At 31.9% G+C, this 24,336-nt stretch overlaps 3 protein-coding genes across 16 annotated transcripts; 2 read left to right on the top strand and 1 right to left on the bottom strand.

Annotated features, from left to right (window-relative positions):
* Positions 1–653: 653 nt before the first annotated feature.
* On the top strand, positions 654–15,392 carry LOC116341374 (electroneutral sodium bicarbonate exchanger 1). Of its 13 annotated transcripts, XM_031768387.1 has the most exons (24): positions 654–974; positions 1,814–2,140; positions 6,347–6,432; positions 6,497–6,616; positions 6,770–6,829; positions 7,228–7,713; positions 8,084–8,242; positions 8,850–8,972; positions 9,927–10,073; positions 10,687–10,933; positions 11,012–11,124; positions 11,194–11,409; positions 11,475–11,627; positions 11,703–11,743; positions 11,820–11,977; positions 12,047–12,182; positions 12,263–12,397; positions 12,483–12,632; positions 12,700–13,049; positions 13,148–13,460; positions 13,524–13,769; positions 13,934–14,127; positions 14,195–14,321; positions 15,293–15,392. In XM_031768387.1, exons 3-24 carry the CDS (start codon positions 6,360–6,362, stop codon positions 15,368–15,370), a joined length of 3,825 nt encoding a protein of 1,274 aa, XP_031624247.1. In that variant the 5' UTR covers positions 654–974; positions 1,814–2,140; positions 6,347–6,359; the 3' UTR covers positions 15,371–15,392. The 13 variants fall into 13 exon arrangements, with proteins under 13 accessions (XP_031624247.1, XP_031624246.1, XP_031624248.1 ...); XM_031768386.1 differs by having other exon boundaries at positions 654–2,140; XM_031768388.1 differs by lacking the exons at positions 654–974; positions 1,814–2,140 and adding an exon at positions 3,712–3,734.
* An 87-nt stretch (positions 15,393–15,479) lies between these two features.
* On the bottom strand, positions 15,480–17,803 carry LOC116341376 (facilitated trehalose transporter Tret1-like). Of its 2 annotated transcripts, XM_031768398.1 has the most exons (6): positions 17,537–17,803; positions 17,356–17,474; positions 17,183–17,291; positions 15,990–17,076; positions 15,887–15,925; positions 15,480–15,810 (listed from the first exon to the last, which is right to left on the bottom strand). In XM_031768398.1, the coding sequence occupies exons 2-6, from the start codon at positions 17,379–17,381 to the stop codon at positions 15,542–15,544; spliced, it is 1,530 nt and encodes a 509-aa protein (XP_031624258.1). In that variant the 5' UTR covers positions 17,382–17,474; positions 17,537–17,803; the 3' UTR covers positions 15,480–15,541. The 2 variants fall into 2 exon arrangements, with proteins under 2 accessions (XP_031624258.1, XP_031624256.1); XM_031768396.1 differs by having other exon boundaries at positions 17,356–17,803.
* A 106-nt stretch (positions 17,804–17,909) lies between these two features.
* LOC116341377 (equilibrative nucleoside transporter 1) lies at positions 17,910–21,974 on the top strand. Its single transcript, XM_031768399.1, has 7 exons — positions 17,910–18,599; positions 19,959–20,280; positions 20,354–20,709; positions 20,782–20,855; positions 20,932–20,983; positions 21,053–21,291; positions 21,375–21,974. The coding sequence occupies exons 1-7, from the start codon at positions 18,261–18,263 to the stop codon at positions 21,484–21,486; spliced, it is 1,494 nt and encodes a 497-aa protein (XP_031624259.1). The 5' UTR covers positions 17,910–18,260; the 3' UTR covers positions 21,487–21,974.
* The last annotated feature ends 2,362 nt before the right edge of the window (positions 21,975–24,336 follow it).

The raw sequence follows: 24,336 nt of genomic DNA, 5'->3' as shown, positions 1-24,336 counted from the left end.
TCAACAGAATGGAAAACCCATGCAACAAAAAACCAACATATTCAATGTATGCAAAATCACATAGCTTTGAAAAGAGATAATATACAGAAAAAAAAATCGGTAATAGATGGCGTTATTCACAGTGTATAGATGGTTTTATGTTTTGCTAGAGGCCATAGATAAGCCGTAACATGAATAAAAAAGGGGAAATTCAATACACGTACAACAGAAATATGTATATTAGTTGTTTTGTTTTTATTTTTCAGCAAAAAATCACATTTGTTAAATCTAAGAATTATTAAAACACCGAAAGATCTTGATAATATTGCTATAAATCTCATCCAATCTAAAAAAAATGCAATATGCCGATTTATATCGGCGATTAAACCAAATACCGCCACCAAAAACAATTGAATTGAGCAAGCGCGCGCAATCGCACACTGACACATTTCTTTGTGTGTATGCATGACAAAATAAAAATTATCCTTCTATCTTTATATAGTTTTGATACAGAATATTGTTGACTTGACATATTTGCGTTTTGAATATGCGTGTGTATGCGTGTGTTGTATATAAAATGTTATTTATTGCACAAATACTGGATTCGAAAGAAAGCTCTGCAGGCTATTTAATTTGTTACACATATTCGCTGCTAGTTTCGATTTTCTCGTCGATTCCCAGAGACGCGATGAGTACATCTTCGATATCAGTGCGTGTTAGTTGAGTGTTAAGAGAGAAAAAATATACAAAGAATTATAACAATTCAGTGATTTTCAAAATCCTTGACTCAATTAAAACTAGAAATCATTTAAAACGTAGTCAAAGCAATCTAAAATGTTTATTGATTGGTGGCCAAATGAAGACATTTTAACTAGAATATAAAGCGTCAATGTTGTTTATTCAAGCACTTCAGAATAGTCAATTTCTATTGATTTAACGAAAGCGATTACTTTATCTGCATTTTTGATTTTTTGGTGAAGTTCAAATGAGTCAAAGTTCGTGAATTACCTCTGGTGCCAACAGCTTATGTTCTTTTTTTGGAAAGTAGGAGTGTGTTGCGTGACGATTGGAGGAAAATAGCAAACAATATTTTTTTGTGCTTAAACCACATCGTATTGATCGAATTATAAAGACACTAAGCCAGACACTGAAAATTGTTTTTAACCTGTTATTCTAACTGAAAAAAAACTGTGTTTACACCCAACAGAATCATAACAATCAAACACGCAAACTAAGTTGTATTTTGGTGTTGGAAACTTAATTTGAGTCAGATCCCAAAGCGCAACACAATATAGCGGGTGTGAGGAATCCACCAAGGCGTTGTTGGACGATATGAAAGTAACCACACATTGAATTGATTCATTGTTGGACTGAATCGAAAAGTGTGTCATTTTTAATTTGTACTCAATTTGTTTTGCCTGTAAATTGTTTGTGTTTTAATAATTTTTACCCACCCACCTCTATTCTTTCGACGACTATCGTATTCACTACCTCTTTACTCGAATGACTGCAAAACCAAAGCATTTCACTTGTAATACCATTGAATAAACGAATAGTGTTCTCATCTTCCTGTCATTGCTATCGCCTCAAGAGATGCTGTCCCAATTTATGATCTGATTTATATGCTTCTAATGTAATTTAAAGTGAGCTAGTGTTTTTAATTTTGAATGACGTTGATGTGTTTTTTTTTCATTCTCAACGAATTACGTCGTAACATTTACAATGTTTCAATTACACAAACAATAACAACGACTTTTCACTTTGTCAGAACGTTATTAATTTTAGTGCTATAATCAAATTGATTCTATAAAACATTTTTATATACAATACGTAGAATGTACAGCTACAAAGATGTACAACTCGCGTTAATGATTAGTGTGAAGAGATTTAGTGATCGTTTGGCAGTTTTATATAAATACAAATGAACATGGCCAAATTTACATTGTCAACGTGCAATTGAATTAAATGGACTCTCACGCAGCAATAATATTATTATCAAATTAATTAAGTTTTATACGACAAATTCTCAAAGAAAAGGAAGAGCTAATTAAGTGATTGTGTAAAAGCAATACTAAGAAGACCTTTTATTCACTGATTTTTATATACACATATTCATATAAGCAAACAACCTTATCCACTTTGATCTCAACAGATATTTTTGGTAAGTAAAACACTACAACAATTTGTTAATACAAATAATTGAATTAGTTTTCAAGCAAGAGTGATTCTTATTATTCGTTCCGCCTTTGTCTTGAGGAAGAACTATGGTGTGTGCTTCACTGTATCCAATTCAATCGATAATTTTATCCGCTATGTGTTGAATGGTAATAATATCTTTCTAATGAATAAAACAAATACAAAGTAGTTTCTGATTCAATGGGCTTTTCAATCGTTTCAGTCATCAAAATGCAAATGAACATTTACTCAATTCAGATCAGATTATAATGTTGAGATTTTTTTTTTTTTTTGAGTTAAATCTATGCATTCGCAAATTGAATGAGATTATTTTTAGTACAAACCAATGACATATTCGAAACATTTCCATGAAAATGCTATTCAATTTGATGGCTCATGAACGCATACCAAATTTTATGATTATTTTATTCAAATTGAAAATGTTGCCGGGTAAGTGAACATGATCGAGAATGGTAAAAAAGTGCCAATGTGATAATAAAAAATATTGATTAGTTTTCTTCTTTCCTTCAAAATAAATATTTGCGCTTCAAATGAATTACCTTTACTACTGTACTAGGATTAATTTCACTAATGGTTTATATCATTCTAATTGTAAAGAAGCGATAAGATTACTGCCTAAAATGATAAAAAAATAAAATTCACATATAGTTGGTGCTACATTCTATGTAATAAGCGTATACTTTCAACTTAGTCCGTTGCAACGGAAAACAAGTTTGCATAGAATGCAGCGCCAACTATATGTGAATTTTATTTTTTATCGTTTTAGGCAATAAATGTATGATTTTCTTATGGCTTCTTTGATGCAATATAAAAATATGAATGTAACCAAACCCTCACTGCAGACCAATACAACAGAATGTGCTACATACAGCTCGTGCTGCAATTTATACTAGTTTCTAGAGTATTTTACTCAATATTAGGTATTCAAGTTAACGACAACATGCTTACTGACTGCTCTAGTAACTGATAGTAGTAAGTGAGCAATACAACACCACACAGTTCAACTGAATGAGCAATTTCCATGCAGTACTCTCTATAGACATTCAGAAAAAATATAATTGTACATGAAAATGTAGAACAATTTTTTAAATAATAATCCAATAAAATAGACAAAGCCAACCCCAACCATTCATAGGGTTGAAAATCACAAAATTATACTTCATTTATAAGTATCAGTTAATGTTCATGCACAAACACCGTATCAATAGCGTACTAATAAACGTTGGACATTGAATAATACTCATACTGAGTAAACTCTTGCAACAAGCTGTTTTATGCATTCCAAATCACTAGCATACGGTATCAGCTGAGCGATATGTGTGTTGTTTATTTCTTAGTTTTTCCCTTTCTACAATTCTCAAGCCGAGAGAGTTCCGCATCATGTATACATTAACTCACATACCATAGTAGACAATGTATACCACACATGTACACATCTATTTGATGTTTGTGTGAGCATAAACAAAGTCTGATTGACTCAGTGCGTTTGCTTTATTCAGTTTTAATCAAGTGGTCGAGGCATTCACACTTTCTCTTCTACGTCTCTTACTTTGTAAATTGTAAATTGTGTATTTTATACTTACTGACTTGTAATTTTGTTAACATTGTGTACCATACTTGATGATGTTAATGTTAAAAATGTTTTGCACAAGCATGCTAATACCGTTTAGAGGGAAAAAAATTGTCTGATTTATTCGATTACCAGTGATTGAATGCAACAAATGAAACATTATTCACTTTGATGATAGATTTCAAACATATATTCATCGAATATTAAATCAATTTGGATGGATAATATTTTCTTGCTAACAATTTCAAATCAAATAAGTTCGGATATCCATTTGTTTGAGAGAGAATAAAATGAATAGAAAATTGAGAGCGTGGAAAAACAAAGATGAAGGTCAATAATAGTTTGAGTGATGCAAAATCCATTCACGCCATAATAGAACACTGCATTTTGAAGCTGTGCAACATTTACCGTTTCATGTATCGTTTTAATTAAATGCTTCTAAAATGTATTATTTTTATTAATCGTGCTTGTGGAAACGAAAATGTAACTTAGAAACTTCATAGAAACACGTCTTTGTATCGGCTTATGAATCTTTCAATATCGATCTAAAGTAAATCTACTGTACTAAGAAATTAAAACATCATTTATATCTTATATCAATGGCTAAAACTAAAACTAAACAACAAGTTAAAACTTAATTAATTATGAATTGAGAAGGGATAAGTAAAATGAATTTGTTGAAATTGAAGTTGATCTCTGAAAACTCTTAAAAGTCATATGTTGCGCTGCTATTTAAATTCAATATTACACTTAACAAAATCTCAAGTTTCAATGTCAACGATATATATATATATATAGTGAAATAGATTTTAGTTTTATCCTTTTTTTAAAAACTGTTGTTGAAGCCTGCGTGTCATAACTAAAATTAGTTTTGAAAAAAGTGATTTTTCATGAAAAACAGTCCAAAACAAACTCTCGAGAAATTAATATCTGGTCAGACGGAAAATAAAAAATACCAATGAATACATTTTGAAAAAAGTTTTACAAGTCGAATGAATAATTGAATATCTTCTCCAAAAGCCCTCTATTTTATACCTACCAAATTGATATATTACATTTTGTCGTAAGATTCCACACAAAAATAAGTAAGTGCACGAAATGTCATCAAATACGAAAAAGCAGCAAATTGCCAAACGGCAATCCTTTGAGTTGGAAAGTTTTCTATTGCACAGTACCGAGTAAGTAGGAAGAACATGTAGAAGAATATTTTCAAATTTGTAACTTGGATTGGGAATTTCAATTGAGGTTCAAGCAAAAGTTCAAATCGCTGTAATCAAATAACAGAGAATAGAGCAAGTCCACTTTATGCATAGATGAAGTTAATCTAATGAAGTTCAAGACCTATTCTTTACATTCATTGATCATTTTCAAAGATTATCATTATTTATTATTCTATGCCACAATCAAGTAAATATAGCATTAAAAAACTCCCACTCTGGACAAACCGTTGGACGTCCATTATTTGGTTAATATAATGAAAGTCATCGCATGCGGCATGCCTTTTTATTCCCCTTGATAAATATGAAAAAAAAAAAAAAATGAAATTACAAACCACAAAATATCGCCGATAACAGAATGCAGTGCATAATGTAAACAAAGCTCGTTTTATTATTAATTTCAAATTGCATCAAATGTATTTAAAAATCAGATCAACATGAGAGTATTGCTATATTCATCCAAATTGAGAGTTGTATGAGATCGCGTGTTGACTTAAAAAATATCAATCGTAACACAATATTGCGTTATATTAGTCTACCAACTGTGATGAATTTTATTGTTATTAACAATATTGTGTTGTAATACAATATAGGAACAACAGTGCAAAACAATTCGTTTGGGTTTCACTATTCCGACAATAGCAAGGTTAACTGCCATAGACGCTATCATATCGATGTCTTTCATTGATTGTCGTTGGTGTCACCATTGCCAATGTTCTTGTGTAATTTACTTTGAATTAAACAGTTAATTAAAGATGAAAAACGTAGTGTGTATCATCAAAAACGCATCAAAGTGTATTTTTACTGCAACCGCAAATCAGTTTTTTCGTTAAAAAATTATGCGATGAAATCCAAATGATCTCAAAATTTGGTTAGAAATTTGGAAAAATAACGTTTTAATGAATGTGATCAAAAATTTCTACGGAAAACGGTTAAAGATAAGAAATTACATAACGAAAAAAGAGTCTTTGATTAGCACCAATTAAAACCGGCTTAATGTCGATCAAAAATGTTTACTCTATTTGATGTATTCTTAAATACAAGCTTCCTCATTAGAAAGGCAAATGTAATACAACTTTAATTGAACCGCACTCCACGATACTAAATTTCAATGTTTCAACATTGAATTAAATGCTTTTATCATGACATCAAATAAAAAACACACAATACAGTTTATATTCTCTTAGACAACTGTTTCATTCAGAGGCGAATCCACCGCCTTTAGTGTTGTTCTTTCGTCTTCCACGTGATAAGTCGAATTGCGAAAACCCATTTACTTCAATACAACAAACACCTTGAGTTCTCTTTGTGACGCTCTGATCAAAACATACGTTAAAAGCGTTTTTTCGCAAAAGCACTTAATTTCATTTCAATTTTACCATAGAAAACCTTGGACGATGGATAGCGATACCGAAGCGCCAAAAGATCCTGGCGTTATCAATCAACGATATACAGAACAGGACTATGAAGGTAAGGTTGATAGTGGAACAGGTGAATGGAACAATGGAATAATTTACTAAAACAACATTTGTAGGCCATCGTGCCCATACAGTTTTCTTTGGAGTCCATATGCCAAACAGCCGTCGACACTCGCATCGACGACACAAACATCATCATAAAGAAGGCGACAAAGTTTCGGAATACGATCGACCAAGTAAGCAATAATAAATATCACTGTACACATGTATTTTCAAACAAATTTCAAATGAATTTCCATTGAAGTAAAAAAAAACAAAAGATGTAAAATTCAATGGAAATGATGTTGAAAAATTGTTTGTATTGGATAACATATTGTTTTATATCACAGGGTCAAATTCTGTTATCGGACTTACACGGCGCCGTGTTAGCATTACTGATGAAGGAGGCTGTAAGATTTGACAATCATTAAAGAAAATTACACAAAATTGCGTTGCGATAGGCAAAGCTCTTTCGTTTCCTATCACTATCGTACATTTATAATTTTCTTGCGTTTTTAATCATCTTCTTGGCATGCAAAAAAACAACAACTAACCACTTAAGATTTCTTCTTCTAACGATTGAAACAATAATTCGCAATTCATTGAAGATGTTTTTTATGCTTTTGTGTAACTATTTCTTTTACGAAAGCGCCTTTTCATTTTACGAACAAACATCTCTTCCGTTTTCGAGCAAATTTTTTCTCAATATTTTATTTCCTCTGTGTTTAGCAGCTTCATTCATTCTGTTGAATAGTATTGCACAATATGAGGAAGTTTTGAATGAATTGTTTTTGTTTTGTTATTTCAGTAACTCCCCCAGCGCATCGTGTACAATTTATACTTGGTGAAGATATCGATGATGGTGCTGAGTCGCATCCGCTCTTTTCAGAGATGGAGGAATTGGTGAAGGATGGCGATGAGATTGAATGGAAAGAGACTGCCCGATGGGTAAAATTCGAAGAAGACGTAGAAGAAGGCGGTGATCGTTGGTCAAAACCTCATGTTGCTACGCTATCATTACATTCCCTATTTGAATTGCGAAGCTTGTTGACAAACGGTACTGTTATGCTTGATATGGAGGCAAGTAATCTGGAGGAAATAGCCGATTTAGTTTGTGATAACATGGTGAATGCTGGCTCGTTGCCATTTGCATCCCGAGAAAAAGTACGCGATGCATTGCTGCTACGCCATCGACACCAGCACGAGCGAGAAGCCAAAAGGAAAGATAACATGAGTCGTCTACCAATTATCAGGAATCTGGCCGAAATCGGACGCAATCACTCGTCTTCAAAAAGTATGTTGAATCATTTCACGTTTATTCTGCTTTCATAACCACTAACAAATACTTTAAAATAACCTGTTTATGTTTGTTATGTTAATTTGAGTTTCATTTATGCATTTGAGAGTGAAATCGCGTAATAATTCATAACATTCTTTGAATTTTGTTTTATTAATATTATTATCATTTTATGGGGTCAAATATTCAGAAAGCCCATACATTTTATTTTTCAAATGAATAAACATTTAATTTCGTTTCCATTTTGGGTGTCCATTTTGGTTGAACAAATGACATTACTAAAACTGGTCTAAAATAACTCACATTCATGACTACTAATTCAATACACCAACAACAAAAAAAATCATAAAATAAAATGCGTGTGTAGACCTACAGCAAGCCAGCAAGCCAGCCACATCTTCATATTCATTACATTTAAACGATACTACGGCTGATATCGATGACATCATTCCATCTCAGCAAACTGCTCAATTGAGTGGCTCTAAAAAAGATGCACGTGGTCTATATCTCGCTGTTCCAACCACAGGTAGATTATTTCATTTGTCTCGTGTCTCAATCGATGTACCAAACTCACCAATTTAGCCTACATACGAAACATATTTTCAATGAATATACGAAATACACTAACACACGCACAACACTACACACCGCAACGACGACACAGTAATATGTCAATTAAAATTAGTATTACAATAGTTTTATGATAGTGTACATTAGAATCACTGCTGAAACATTAAACATTACACATCGCACACTCATACATTTCAGTCAAATCTGAAAAAATTGTTGGAACATGCAAACATATGCACATGCAAATCCCAAGTACAGTCATGCCTTTTGCGCCAAATCAACTGTCACTCAAATCGACACTCCTTCAAAGTTTATAATGCATTAGTTTTCTCGGAAGATTTTTCTTTTATGTTATATACTTTTTTTTATGATAAGTGGTCACTGTTACGTTTGTCTCTCGAAAAAAAAAGATCCAAATTTCATTTGGAGAAATGACTTTTGAACATGGTAAATATTTGTCCGAAATACAGTTTTTCAACATCGGCTTTGTATTAGTTCATACATTTGCGTTTCATGATAAATGAGAATTTTGTTCCAATCGTCATTCTCGACGATATTTGCAGGTGACATGAACACATTCCAATTGAACAACATTGGCGTCACAACGTGCTTTCATGCAGGTGCCACAACTTCCGATGTTGCAAACATTCCAAGCACTTCATCATCATCCCAACTTGCAATGAAAGGTTTTACTTTCGACGTTCTATTCTTTTTTCCTTTGTCTCTTTCTCTCTTCTCATTTTTGTGTATCGTAAATAGACACATTTTTGGTCTGGTTGAAACATTCGTTCTTTTCAAATAAATGTCTACCCACTGAAACTCACTGTCTCTCGTTCTCTTAATATGTAGTTGATTGTTTATAAAAAAAAATATTGCACAGAATTGCATTCGAAGAAACGCCAGTCAAAGCACAAACGGGAAATATATTTTTTAAGAATGGAATAAGAGTTATTTCTTTGAAAGAACGGCAAAATCACTGATTCTTTGGTGTAATCATACATTGACTATAATTATTTAAATTGTTAAAAGAGGATGTTGAAATAAAGGATGTAAATTGTCAATTTCAACTGGTTTATTTAAGCTATTTTTAATTGGATAAAAACCAGGATACTTCGGATTTTGTCGGTCAAATAATTCATAATTTAAATTGGATTTTTTTAATTTCACGCTTTTATGAAGATGGAAAATGATTCATAAAATTAACATGAATACTATCCTCCTTATAATCTTTACCAGTTTAGTGGTTCTGACTGAGTAGGGTATGAGGGGATATTTGTAAAAATTACAAAATATATTTCTCAACTTGTCATGGCTGTTGAAACATTTATTTGTTCTCAATTCCTCTATCTTCATTCACGAATCTATAAAAATTCTATCAGTATTTACATGTTCCATAAATAAACGACGTCCACATTTTCCCACCAAGTTATCGATTTTGTATTTAGCTTCATTAAATTTTGATGCACTTTACTGTTAATTTTAAATTTATTTTTATCCGAAAAATACTTTTTATCGTTGCATAAAAACGATTAATTACGTCGATAGTTTCATTCCCTACCGACGTATATTGGATCATTACCGTTTGCATTATCTCGTTGAATTCGCAAAAAGAATTTATTGTTTGAAATTAATTATTCTAGTGATAGACGATCAACAAAACAAGTCCGGCTTAACGCCGTCACCGTCGAATGCATTTTCACCACCAAACTCAAATGCAGATAGCACAAGTGGAATGAAACTTTTAATGGTTCCTGGTCAAAATGCTCAAATTGGTAGCTTTTCATCGGGTAAAACACACGCATTCGATATATGTATAGGCTGTTATTTATTTGAATGAAATTAGAATATCTTGAGTACTTTAGAGCGACCAATTACTGGGAATTCTATTGTTTTATTGATTTGAAAGAAAGAAAATATTAAATTGCTACATATTTATAATTTCCAGTTATTGGACACCAAAAAAAAATACTCTGTGTGATTATTGTTGTTGATTAGCCGCTCGTAAAAAATTAAACACTATTTCAATTAGTTGAAATAGTTTAATGGTCACTTTACCGACGTATCAAATGATAAAAAATTATATATTTTTCTATAACCAATTGGAATGATGTTTTAAAATTGTAACCTATTCAAATTAATTTTCACCTATTTTCTTCAAATTTTTATCACTTGAAATCACTTTATGAACCGCTTTTTATTTCAAACTAAACAAAATATTTGTGTTGCTCCATTGAAAATGTTTATAGTAGCTTTGAGTTTTGAATGCATGCTCTTTTTGCACGAACTTAATTGGATGCTGTTTTAAAAACGTTGAATGATGACTTAATTGTCTTTTCTGTTTGATCATAAAATAATTACGGTTTTTTCCATGCTTTTATGATGTTCAAAACAAAAACAAAGGAGATGAAATGGTTAAAAGTCCAAGCAGTATGTCGATGCCTCGTAACGCTAGTTCCTCTGAATTGCAAAATGGTTATGATCCGCACAAAAACAATACACATTTCATGAAGAAAATCCCTCCCGGCGCAGAAGCCTCAAATATTCTCGTTGGTGAAGTTGAATTTTTGGATAAAACATTATCAGCCTTCCTCAGACTCAATAAGGCCTCAATTATGGGAGACTTAACTGAGGTTCCAATTCCCACAAGGTACATCTTTTAAATAGATTCGATGATTAAAAAGGGATCTCAATAATGAAACAACTTAATTTCTTTCTGTTTATTTAGATTCTTATTCATTTTGCTTGGTCCAGTCGGTAGTCACGGCAGTTTTCATGAAATCGGAAGAGCTATGGCTACTCTAATGTCAGATGAAATATTTCATGAGGTAGCTTATCGAGGTAAATATACAATACTAAGGTTCTATTACAATGAATTTTCATTCACCTCTCTGACTTACAAACGTCTAGCTAAGAAACGTGATCATTTGTTGGCTGGTGTTGATGAATTTTTGGATGCAGTAACAGTACTTCCGCCAGGTGAATGGGATCCAACGATACGTATTGAACCTCCAGCCGCCATTCCCAGTCAAGAAGTGAGAAAACGAAAACCGCCAGAAAAACCCAGTTCAAAAGAATTGAATCACGAAGAAGACGAGCAACGGCAAAGAGAAGAATCGGGTTTAGGTATCGTCACGTGTTCTTTATATCAACAATAACTTTTTCATTCAGCAAAATATTTTATCTTCCAGTGCGTAGTGGTGAATTGTTTGGAGGACTAAAAAATGATTTGCGTCGCAAAGCACCGTTTTATTGGTCGGATTTTAAGGATGCGGTAAATAGTCAATGTATTGCATCGTGGATATTTTTATACTTTGCCTGTTTATCACCAATTATTACATTTGGTAAGAAATTTAATTTTCAAATAATTACATTTCCGCTGAGAATGATCTAAAAACATTTTTTTTTAAATATTGTAGGAGGTTTGCTAGGTGCAGCAACAGGAAACAATATGGCTGCGGTACATCTTATTAATAAAATCGATAATCAAAAGGGGAATTCAATAATGAAATAATTTAATTTTTCGGTTTATTTAGATGGAATCACTTGTGTCTGGTTTTATTTGTGGCATCGGTTATGGTTTCTTCTCTGGCCAACCGTTGACCATTCTCGGAAGTACAGGTCCGGTGCTTGTGTTTGAGACAATCGTTTACAAATTTTGTTTGGCCGCCGAGTTGGACTACATGTCGTTTAGGTTGTTTATGCCAATAATTAAACAATGTGCAAATGTCCCAGAAAAAAGGCTTATTCGTTTATATTTCAGATTTTGGATCGGCACTTGGATTACAATCGTTCTTATAATTATGGTTGCGATAGATGCATCGGCTTTGGTTTGCTATATCACAAGATTCACTGAAGAAAACTTTGCCACATTGATTGCTCTGATCTTCGTCTATAAGGTAAATTTGAATTCACAAAACCGAGGTGATTGACCAATTTCAGTCTGTTTCTATATTTGTGCAATTATTCTTATTCATAGGCAATTGAAAATGTGCTATCGATTGGAGCAAAATATCCAATAACGTCATCGGACGAGATATATGATTGTGTTTGTCAATCTCCATTCGATAAATATGATTTCAGTTGGGCAAAATACACGAGCGCTCAATGTATTGTAAGTAATGTTCAGCGAATTGAAATGTCTTCCCCTCCCATCTCACCACCTATATCTAACTTTTCCAATTCATTCTGTTCGAAAGGCACTTAATGGTACACGCGTCGGAACTGACTGCGACAAACCGGAACCAGTAGGGAATGTTTTCCTTATGTCGATTGTTCTGTTCTTTGGAACATTTACCACATCAGTAATTTTAAAAGACTTCAAGAATGCTCTATTCTTCCCATCAAAGGCAATAAATCACAATACAATTTAATAATTTTATTCAAAACATTTAAAATTAATTTTTGACTCTTTAGGTCCGTCAATTAATTAGCGATTTTGCTGTAATTATTGCCATATTTTCAATGACAACATTGGATTACTATACCGCCATACCAACACCAAAATTGGATGTACCATCGGATTTCAAGCCAACCATAAGCACACGTGGATGGATAATATCTCCTTTTGTAAATCATTTCTGGTGGTGGATAATTGCATTTTTCCCAGCATTGCTGGGTGTCATTCTCATTTTTATGGACCAACAAATAACCGCAGTAATCGTCAATCGAAAAGAAAACAAATTGAAAAAGGGCTGTGGATACCATTTGGATTTGTTTGTATTAGCAATTCTCATTCAGATTTGTACAACATTTGGTTTGCCATGGTAAGAAATCGACTTCTCAAAGACTATAAGTAGTTTCTTATATTTTGCGCTGTGAATGATTTAAATAAAAAAAACTTTTTTCTTCATTATAAATGAAGGTTTGTCGCTGCCACAGTACTGTCAATCAATCATGTAAACTCATTAAAACTTGAATCGGAAACTGCGGCCCCAGGGGAAAAACCACAGTTTTTAGGTGTACGCGAACAGCGTGTGACTCATATCTTCATCTTTTTAACCATCGGAGGCAGCGTTTTTCTTACACCACTTCTTAGCCATATCCCCATGCCTGTGTTATTTGGAGTATTTTTATATATGGGTGCCGCTTCGTTGAAAGGTCTTCAATTATTTGATCGCATCTTGATCATGTTCATGCCCGTCAAATATCAACCCGATTACATGTTCTTAAGACAGGTTACTATCGAAATCAAAAACTTATTTTCAATCATTTTCATTTTATTTCTTCTTTTTTTATAGGTTCCACTGAAACGTGTTCATATCTTTACATGCATACAGTTTGCGTGTCTTGTGGTTTTGTGGATGATTAAATCGTATTTCTATACTTCAATTTTATTCCCATTGATGTTGGTTGTAATGATTGGCATTAGAAAGTCATTGGATTGTCTATTCACTCATCGTGAATTAAAAATTCTCGATGATATTATGCCCGAAATGACGCGGCGTGCGGCTGTTGAAGACATGCATAATTTAGAAGAGGGAGAGGTGAGTTTTAAACAAATTTTCAATTAAGAATTTCTAACATTTTTGAATGCAAAAAAACAGCCTTTTAATTGAATAAAGAGCAAAATTCAGACACATCGTTCAATTCAATGATTAAAAATCCTGAAAACTATCTCACTGTGAACTATCCCACTTTGAAATTTCAGCAACAAGACCAACCACCACCATATCCAGGAGATTTAGAAATTTCGAACGCAAAGCTATCATTAATCATACCATCGAAGCCAATCAATATCACCGAAGAGGTAAATAAAACAACCATTTGGAAGCAAGTAAATGAAGGAAAAAATGACCACAATACAAAGAAAATAAACATACCGAAGCATACAAAAAGTTCATCGTAAGTATCAACTAAATTTGGAGCATTTCAATTCTCCTTTTATTTCAAATTCGATAAAATTATTTAGGTCCGGCGAGAAAAAAGGAGATCGAAAAAATTTAAGTCCAAACAGTGAACAACGCTTGACAACAATGGCCGAAGAGGAAGAACACGGTGAACAAACCAAAAAAACCACATCACAAAATTTATCTCAGGTTTAAATTGAAAGACACAAAATATGATAATTTGGAACATTTACTTCTTTGCTCATGAGTTGTATTTATTCTCTATAGTTATTTTTTGTTCGAATGCTAAACATTTATTGCAATTCCTATCAAAACTATTATGTGCCAAATGTGAACAAAAAAAAGCACATATTAAAGAATAGTGTTGCTTTTCCTGCACAAATTAAGATTAAGAAAAAAAACAACATTTTTTGCCGGGAAATTGGTTACATAAAATAATTTAGTTTATATTAATTTTTAATTTTGTTGTGTCCTATACAATTTACTCTGTAAATTGATTAAGTAGAAAGTATGAGTATTATCATAATGTCATAAGAATTGGAATAAAACTGTAGCGATGTTTTCGTAATTTTCATGTTCGATACGGTCAGTGTAAGTGTTTGAGAGTGGATTATTTGTTCGAAAACATGTTTTCTATCGTTTAAACCCGATTAATTCAATTCGATGAAAGAAAAAATTACGAATGTTGAACTAAATATTGAATAGATTGTTGGAATTCATTTTTGTTTTTGTTTTGCATATCGATTATAATCCATTTTAAGTGAAAAAAATACGTCATTTTAATTTGTAGAAAAAAAACTAGTTGCTTGAAATGGAATGAAAGTCATGCATACACTAGTTAAATTTATATGTCAATTATTTTGATAGTCAAACCATCACAATATCCATAAACGGTTGTTTTCTCAAAATATTAGAAAAAATCCCCGTTTGAAGAAACAAACAAACAACAAAAACATGTAACGCTAAGAGAAATGTATCAAAGATCTTTGAATTGAAAACCTCAATAAATAAAACGCTGATTTTAATGACAGTAATTGCACCCTTCTTGCTTATAAATTGTAAATACACAATTTTCTTAGATTTTTCTCAAAAATTTAGTTGAATTTTGTTCGATTTTATGGTGTGACATTCACACAAGCATTTCTTTTCGCAACTTTCAGCCAATTTCAAAGCAGCTACAATGGTTCAAGGGCAGTTTCAACAACAAAAACTCAAAAAGTGAAGAGACCAGAGTTTAAAACAAACAAACAAAAATCACACGTTTTTTATTTATATAAAAAAAAATCATAATTTACAAATTCGATATATTTTCGCTTACTGTTCAAAATTAATAAAAAAAAACACACATAAAAAAGATTGTTTTCAGCATAAAAAATTACATTTTAAATAATTTCGTCTAATATTTGGCATTATTGATTCATTTGAATTGAACCCGAAGGTGATTGACTTGATTTATAAATCCATCCATGTTCTTGAAAATATCGTTCAATTTCAAGCAGTGTTTTTCCTTTTGTTTCTGGTACCATAAAATATACCAAACATGTAGTTGCCAAACTTGCCAATCCAAATACAAATATTACACCAGTTAAACCGAGAAGACTATTAAGATTTGGAAAAAATTTATTCAATATAAAAGTCACTACACTAAAATACGTGTAGATATAACCAGCTAAGCGGCCTGCAAGAAATAAAAAAAATATTTATTATTTGAATTTATTTTCTTTTAAAATTAAGCTAATGATTATAGTCATCACCTCTAATTTTCGCGGGCAATAATTCACCGGTTAAGAAACCTAACATTTAAAAAATATTTTTATTAAAATTCATTTTATAAAAAGAAATAAAAGTAAATGTAACCTGGCGTAATCATGAAAGCAGTATTTGTCGAAACGTAAAGTAGGAGTAAGGATCCAGCAACAAGTAATTTCAATGTTTCGCTTGCAAATTGACCTTCAAAATGTAAGTATGCAGCCAAGATAAGCGTGCTACAGGTGGAGCCAATGCCCGCGATCAGATATATAGGTCGTCTTTTGATTTTTGTAAACAACCAACAAAAAACAATGGTAACTATTAATCTAACAAGTGATATAATAACACTCGCATTATGTGAACTGATTTTTAAATGAACTTGGTCCAGAATATCAATTGCATAGTATATCAACAAATAAGTTCCCGATAAATTGAAGAACAAAATGAATGCGAAAATGATTACAATGGGTTTTAAAACAGATGGCTGAAAAAAATCTCGCCACGAATTGTTGTTTTGTGCTGCTTGATTGGCTTCATTTTCTTGATTTATTTGAGATAAATGTTTGTTCAGTTCGTTTCGAGCAATGTTTTTATCACCACGAAGCCAAAGAAAACTCTTGTATGCTCGTTCAATGTTTCCGCTTCGAATTAAAAAAATTGGAGACTCTGGTATAAGGGCAATACCAGCCAATGTTATAATCGGAAATATAATTCCACACCATGCTAGATGGCGCCAACTCATTGCAGCACCCAGTGCAAAAGTCAAAAGGAACCCTGTGGATAATGTTACATATCCCAGATTAATTGTTACACCACGAAATTCAGCATCAGCAGTTTCGGCCAAATAAATCTGACAAATTGGCGGGCCAAACCCTCCACAAACACCCAAAACTATTCGACTCAGAAATAGAACAAATTTAGTTTGGGCAGATGCCAGGACAATCCAACTTAATATCAGAGGTATTAGTGGTGTTGCCAATGTAATCTTTCGACCGTATCGATCCATCATAAAACCACTAATTAGTGATCCAATCGGCGATGCCACACTGAATGTGCTTGTGAACCAGGGTTCTTCATCTTCGGTCATTGAAATTGTACCATTTTCTTTTCGTAATTCTGGAATAATTAAAGCAGGAAATGCCAGGCTGTGGGCTAAACTTATCATAACCGGTGTCACAATGGTTGTCAAAAGAATCTAAAAAAAATAATTGAAAAATGAACAAACATTTTCGGATGTCAAACTTTCATTCGATGATAATGATACTCGTGTGTAAAAAATGATTAAATATGTGTTCACTCACTTGACGATAAAGGCCTGTTTTGGTTGACTTTTGATTCGTTTGTTCAACTGTATTATCACATTTTTCTAATAGTCCACTATATGTAGCGTCTGTAGTTTTTTCATCATCTCTGTGAATATCGCTCGTTATTAAAATTAATATGTGCAATTAAAACTGCATCAAAATGAACCTACTCGGTATTTTTATGATTGTCAGCCATTTCGAAGCGTCTTCTTCTCTTATCACTCGATAAATATAAATATATAGAGATATATTTTGGTTCTCACAGCTCACAGTTCACAGTTTCTTTTATCTGACGATAGTTGAATGATATAATGTCATCTTATTAAATTCAATTTGTTCAAGATAACGCACTCAGTTCAATAGACAGCCTTCGTTTAATATGAAGTATATTTTGTATATTTGTGTGAATACCGACAGATTACATTGTTGAATAGAATGCGATTATCACTGTGATTGTACTTAAATATTTTTATGCTGGTCGAATATGTCATATTGATAACATTTATTTTAAATATTTAAACACTTCCGTATCTAGGAAACAATCAACTTTCAAAAACTGCTTCTACAAAGTGTATTATATATGGTATTATTGTATTACTGTATATTGACATTTCCATTTTCCATTGGAATGCACAGCTCTAATGTGAACGAACCCGTTCAACTGAGTGATTGCTTGTAGTTAGCATGACAGTTCACAGCTGTCACTGTCAACTAACAGAGATAAAGACGAACTGAGAAAAAAACTGAAAGTATTGAAAAAAATTGTAATCTACCAATTACAAAGAAAACAGTTTGCGCTGAGCAACCAGTGCACAAAGTACAATTTTATTGCATTTCACGCTCGTATAATATTGATGTTGGTCAGTTTTTAAGCGATTGTGAGAACAAGAAAAAAAATGAGCTTGCAAAAGTGTTTTGCATTTAGAAATCAATGAAAAATAATATTGTGATTGAAGTTTGTTCCATATTGATAAAGTTTGTGTTGACTTCTGTAAGCAATAAGTAAATTTTCTGTAATAGTTGAATATTTTAAAACCTTGAACAAACTTCATCTCACATTTGTTGTTGTGAGAAAATGAGTTCGCCACGAAATGAACAACCATTGCTGGATACAACAAGTGATAGCGAAGATGTGAACGAGGATGCAATTTCGGTAGTTAAACGCAGAAGTTTTGACGATTTTGGAAATGAATCTGGTTATGGACACAACAGCAGTCATTCAGATATTAACGACACGGATACGCATGATATTCGTGACTTGGAATCGACAGACGACTATGACGATGATACTCAGCAGTTGTTCAAGGCACCAAATACAGTTCCAGTTGATCGATTTTCTTTCACCTACATTGTCTTCTATCTGCTCGGAATGACGACACTTTTGCCGTGGAATTTTTTCATTACAGCTGAAGACGTATGTTATTTTTCAATATTCCATCTTGCCAAAATTAATATCATATTTTCACGTAATGCTGTAAAATTCGAGTGCCAACAAAGGCTCTTTTCTTTTTGTGAAATGTTATGAGAGGCAATTCATGCCAGAACGTGACTCGCATTCCAAACGGAAAACATCGATTTTTTTTTGGCTCAACATATATGAGATTTTTTTTCAATACCAACCAATGCCAAAGTATATTTACTATGAGTAATTCAATTATTACGTTGCAGTTCCAACAATTTTCATTCATGAATTTCCAAAAAATGAAATTGTTTTTATAATAAATATTGACCATGTGATACAATTTTAAATTTTGAATCAACAAGTGGTTGTTCAATTCCCAATTGAAGCTATTTTTTTGTTTGTAAAACATAAAGACGAAGAATATCGGTCAATTCAAACAAAAAACGTTGCTATATTTTTAAACTCCCGTTCCATTTCTTATCAAATATTTGGCACGCGGAATTTTTTTTGACCTTTTAATGCTATTTTCTATAGATTCATGAACTGCGCAGTTATCTCCTTTCCCATATAGTAAAATTTGCAAGCACGAGACGATAGGTAGCCTCGTGTGAAATTTCAACAATCCATTAAATTGATACGAACGCATATCAACTTGCACCCATTTTTGCGAGTCAAATGTTGTTGAACAGTCATCAGTGCATTTATTATTATGTAAGCCGAAAAAGATGTTGCCGTCATCGAAATATTATCGCAATTATTTATTTCAATTTTACGTCGAATAGTACAAAGTTAATTATCGGTCGTTTTTTGTGTGAGTTTCATGCGACGTTTTGATTTAGATTTTGATAGCCTCAGAGAATTGATGATTTTAATTAAATTTATTGATTTTTTTTGAGACGATTAGACATATATGTGGGTCAATTGAAAGATCTAAGTAAGGAATAAACAACTTTATATAATCCGGGGCCCCGACACATTTTTTTCAAATGAATTTAAGAAAAATATTCAATTACAGACGTCAAACGCACTTTATTTATACTAGATGAGCGAAGAAAATGTTAATCAAACAAGGGTCGAATAATACGCCCACATTTTTTGCTATAATTCCTTTGTTTGTTTTAATCTTTTCCGTTCCGCTGTATGGATTCTGTGTTATCTGTTTAGTTTGATGTTTGAACAGTGAGTTCATTACGTACAATATAAGTTCATAATAATTTATAGATATTGCAATGCAAATATTCAATTAAACTATATCACAAAATGCGGCAAAGTTGCGTTTAAAGCCTTGAGAACTAAGAATTGTGTATATTTTTATTCAAAAAATCTGAAAAAAAGTAAAACAAATGCAATTTTATTCATTTTAAATTTCAGTATTGGATGTTCAAATTTCGAAATGTGACAAGTAATTCAAGTGAAATCACGCCAATACAAGCAACATTCACCTCAGATCTCACTTTCTCGGCGTCCATACCGAGTACAATGTTCCTGATTTTAAATGCCATTTACGGTCATAAATTTCGATTACACTTACGAATGGTTGGATCACTGGTTGTTATTTTAATATTTTTCGCTTGTAACACCGTTCTCATCAAAGTAAACACTGACAAATGGCAAGATACATTTTTCGACGTCACCATTGTTTCAGTGGTAGTCATGAACATTGCTACTGCTATCTTATCGGGTGGTTTATTTGGTGAGTATTTTATATAATGAGTTCATTCATTTAAATGGATTAAATATGATCGTGATTGTTTGTAAAAAAACAGGAATATCCGGTCAGTTTCCATCGGAATATATAACAGCTGTAGTGTCTGGACAAGCGCTGGGCGGTGTATTTACGGCAATCATAGAAATCATAACAATAACATTTGCATCTGATCCAAGTGAATCTGCATTGATTTTCTTTACAATTGGGAATATACTTTTGGTTCTATCACTCGTTGCGTATATTTTGATGGGACGAACAAAGTTTTTCAAATATTACACAACCGATCGATCAGGTGCTCTATCGCCAAAGAATTCCCGTTTACAATTACAACGACAGCCGTCACTTGTTGGCATGGAACCGAAGTTCTGGGAGGTTATGAATAAAATGTGGCTCTACGGTTTTACAGAGTGGATGGTATGTGTAACTTTGTGTAATCTCATCTTTGTGTAATATATTGTTTTTAATTTTATCTTGATTACATTGCAGGTATTTGTGGCAACGTTGTCAGTGTATCCTTCAGTGACAGTATTAATAAGCTCTCAAAATCGCGGTCACCCATGGTAATGATTATACTCACTTTGTTTTTTTTTACATATTCAACATATCTTGTAAATTTTAATTATTTTTTCATTCTAGGAACGACGTGTACTTTATTCCAGTAACAAATTATTTGATATTCAACTCTGGGGTAAGCATGTTTTCAATTCTACTTACTTGTGCGTTTCTTATTTTAAAAAAATTACAATTTTATTTTTAGGATTATCTCGGTCGAATTTTGGCTGGTTTAATAGAATGGCCAAACGACAAACCTCATTTGGTTGCCGTGATGTCGATATTGAGAATTGCATTCCTTCCCGCATTGTTGTTTTGCAACACCACTGTCCGTCACCGATTACCCGTATTTATTCATTCCGATTACATATTTATTCTGCTGATGTGTTTCTTTGCCTTTACAAATGGTTATCTCGCCAATATTGCCATGATTTGGGCGCCAAAGTAAGTGATGCATTCAAATTGTTTAATTATACATTGCTTGAAATTTTCGATCATGTTTTTTTGTCAATTGTTTTTTTTTTTAGATCGGTGAGAAATCAAGAAAAAGAGATGGCCTCATCAATAATGGCAGCCTTTCTTGGTATCGGCTTAGCATTTGGTTCATCGATTAGTTTGGTCATTGTTCAACTGTTATAAATCTCATCTTTATGTGTGTACATATCCAAAGCTAAACATCTCATTTTAAGGTTACAGTTGAAGTTCGGTAAAAGAAGTATAACCCAAATTTGATTATGCTTATAAATGTCGTTTCAAGATCTTAATTCCAATTTACTTATGTAAATAAATAATCCAAAAATGTGTCTGTAGACAGATTTGAGGTATTGTTTAGGTAAAGAAATTCCACCAAATCAGAATCACATACTTATATCACAAATTTTAGAATATATAAGGGACCAAAATTGATTTTATGCGTAGAGAATGGTAGAAATGTGATAAAATGAACAAGAAAATCCATTATTGATTACAAATATAGTACGTAAATGAAATAAGTTGCCATTAAATATTAAAACTATAACATGTAATGAACTGTATTCATGAAATAATAAACTTTGAATGTGTGTATATGGTGTATCATTATTGTGAATATAAAAATGTTTGAAGAAAAATCCTCATCCAAAAATTAAATGAATTAAAAAGAATTTTATTTTATTTTTTTACTTTTATTTTCAAACTTCCAATAATTTGATACATTTTTTTCATTGTTTATGTTGTGTTTATACTTCAAATGTCATGTTTTCATATGTCGAATGGATTTTTTTTTTTCAAATTTAGCATGAATTGGGCAATTTTTGTTATAACATTAATATCGTTGGAATTGTTCTCATTTAAGTCCAGTGTTCAAGGTCTTATGGATTATGTAATATAATGTTTATATTGTTAAGTTTAATATAATTATTTAATAGATTCATCTAGAACTATAGTTTTTCATATAGATCTTTTTTATGTTATTTTTTTTTTAATTTTTTTTTTGTTCACCACTTATTGAGTTCAAAAGCAATGGATTGAATAAATTGATTTAAAACATTTTGAAATAAATGCTATTTCATTTTTAAACACTCTTTTGGCTAAATGTTGGCAAATGCATCCATTTCAAATGTATACTTAAATTCATTTAATATTCCATACAGTATCTGAGCCAACGGAATGGCTAATAAATGTCATCAAAACGTTTACTGAATGTATTTTTCATTGAAAGAAATTACCTCAGAGCAACACATCAAAGTAACAACCAAATTATTGCAATCCCCCTCTTTTCCTTTAGCTCCATCACAATTTAAGTGATACAAAATGATTTTTATTTGAGAAATAAAAAAAATAGTAATTTATGATCATAACAACTACGATGACACTTATAATCAGTTTAAGGAATTTATGTATTATTTATAATAGTGATGTTGTATGTCTTTCTTCTAAATATTTCCATGAATATTCTAATTAATCAAACTAAATAATAGTTTTCCCTTGATAAAATAATGATTAGGCCAAACACGAAAGCGCTTTTTTTAATTCTTTTTTTTTATTATTATTAAAGAGCAACTGGGCTGATGAAATGGTCAAGTATTCACATTTGCTAAAATTCACGGCACGCATAAAATACTTCATTTCACAGGTACACATGAATCACCATGTAAGACTCGGCCATATCTACTACATAGCCCGTAATGCTGAGTTGTCATTACTTTCAGTAGGGTAAATACATCGATAAAATGATTATACTCATCCACTGAAATGTAAAGCTCTTATAGTTTTATGAACTAAGCTCCAAATGATTCATTTATGACGTTAACGTATTTATACTTACATGGTTTCATATAAATACTTAATCGACACTTTACTACCATATCAATATTTGAATTCTGCATTAAAATATTAACCGGCCCATTCTCATTCAAACTCGTCTAAAAACAATTCAACATAAATACGTTGTCCTCCCGATTATTGAGTCGATATCTCCTTCTATTTTCTTTGCATTGTATTCCATTACAAGTACAATAAATTCATGCGAATTTTCGTTTCATTGCAAAGTGACATCAGGCAAACTAATTTATAAGATAACTTTTTTATATTTGAACATACAGCATTGCATTGACTTTTTTCTGGTTGTTTCGATTAAATTATTTGATTAATGTGTTTTACATGCACTAAACATTTATTTAACGGTGGTTTATCCGTCCGCAAACGAAATTTCTTTTTTGTTAAACAATTATAGTTTTTTTTTATTGTTGTTGTTGAAAAGATTTCTTTTAATATTATAATCTATATTGCCAAACATCAATAATATATCGTCTGTTATTTGACATCTAGTTTCATTTAAATGTAAAACATTTATAATATTGGTTATTTCTTCCTTTTCATTAATATCGGTCTCAAAGTACACACAAATGTTGTATCTAGTGTCGCAATGAAAGAAGACCATTAAAAACCAAACAAATTAACACTCAAGCATAAGGCAAACGAGGAGATATAGATGCAATCGTATTTTTATTCGATAACATATTTTCTACCATGGACTTTTTTTCATTCACGGTTAACAACTAAAGGTTTATGGACATATATTACTTATCTTTATTTATAATTATTATTGTATTATTATTTGTTTTGTTTATTAAACGAGGAAAAGGGCTGGAGAAAGGTGACGAAATTAAGGCATTTTTTTTCAAACCTATGACCAACTATTTTTCGGAAATAATTTTTTTTTGTTGCAAAGATTATTAATAATAAAAAAAACATGTTTCACATGAGTCATCATTAACCATTGAATTATAGCGAAACGTATCCGATAGCACATTGACATTTAACATCCATGTTTAATAACTGCTTTGCTTATACAGCGATGATTTTACGTAATATTCTGTTTTATATTTGGAATAAATGGATATCCGGCCCTTAGGTGATGCGAGTTCTTCATATGGTTTCAGAAATACTAATCTAAACGATTGTTTTCATTTCTAACACCGAATCATTTTCTGTAAATGACCATAGATG

Source organism: Contarinia nasturtii, unplaced genomic scaffold (genome assembly GCF_009176525.2).
Source record: "Contarinia nasturtii isolate CC-2019 unplaced genomic scaffold, AAFC_CNas_1.1 Cnas_scaffold_695, whole genome shotgun sequence".
In the NCBI taxonomy this organism is placed as follows: Eukaryota; Metazoa; Arthropoda; class Insecta; order Diptera; family Cecidomyiidae; genus Contarinia; species Contarinia nasturtii.
This window is presented reverse-complemented; position numbering and strand designations above follow the sequence as displayed.

Bases quoted from the DNA above. Each gene is read 5' to 3' on its own strand.
- LOC116341374 (XM_031768383.1), top strand. From the start codon at position 4,844: ATGTCATCAAATACGAAAAAGCAGCAAATTGCCAAACGGCAATCCTTT. The intron at 8,243-8,849 runs GTAGATTATTTC...CGATATTTGCAG, and splicing joins TCTCGCTGTTCCAACCACAG to GTGACATGAACACATTCCAA. The intron at 11,978-12,046 runs GTTGTTTATGCC...TTTATATTTCAG, and splicing joins TTGGACTACATGTCGTTTAG to ATTTTGGATCGGCACTTGGA.
- LOC116341376 (XM_031768396.1), bottom strand. From the start codon at position 17,381: ATGGCTGACAATCATAAAAATACCGA. The intron at 17,292-17,355 runs GTAGGTTCATTT...CGATATTCACAG, and splicing joins GACAATCATAAAAATACCGA to AGATGATGAAAAAACTACAG. The intron at 15,811-15,886 runs GTGATGACTATA...TATTTCTTGCAG, and splicing joins ATTGCCCGCGAAAATTAGAG to GCCGCTTAGCTGGTTATATC.
- LOC116341377 (XM_031768399.1), top strand. From the start codon at position 18,261: ATGAGTTCGCCACGAAATGAACAACCATTGCTGGATACAACAAGTGAT. The intron at 20,984-21,052 runs GTAAGCATGTTT...TTTTATTTTTAG, and splicing joins ATTTGATATTCAACTCTGGG to GATTATCTCGGTCGAATTTT. The intron at 21,292-21,374 runs GTAAGTGATGCA...TTTTTTTTTTAG, and splicing joins GCCATGATTTGGGCGCCAAA to ATCGGTGAGAAATCAAGAAA.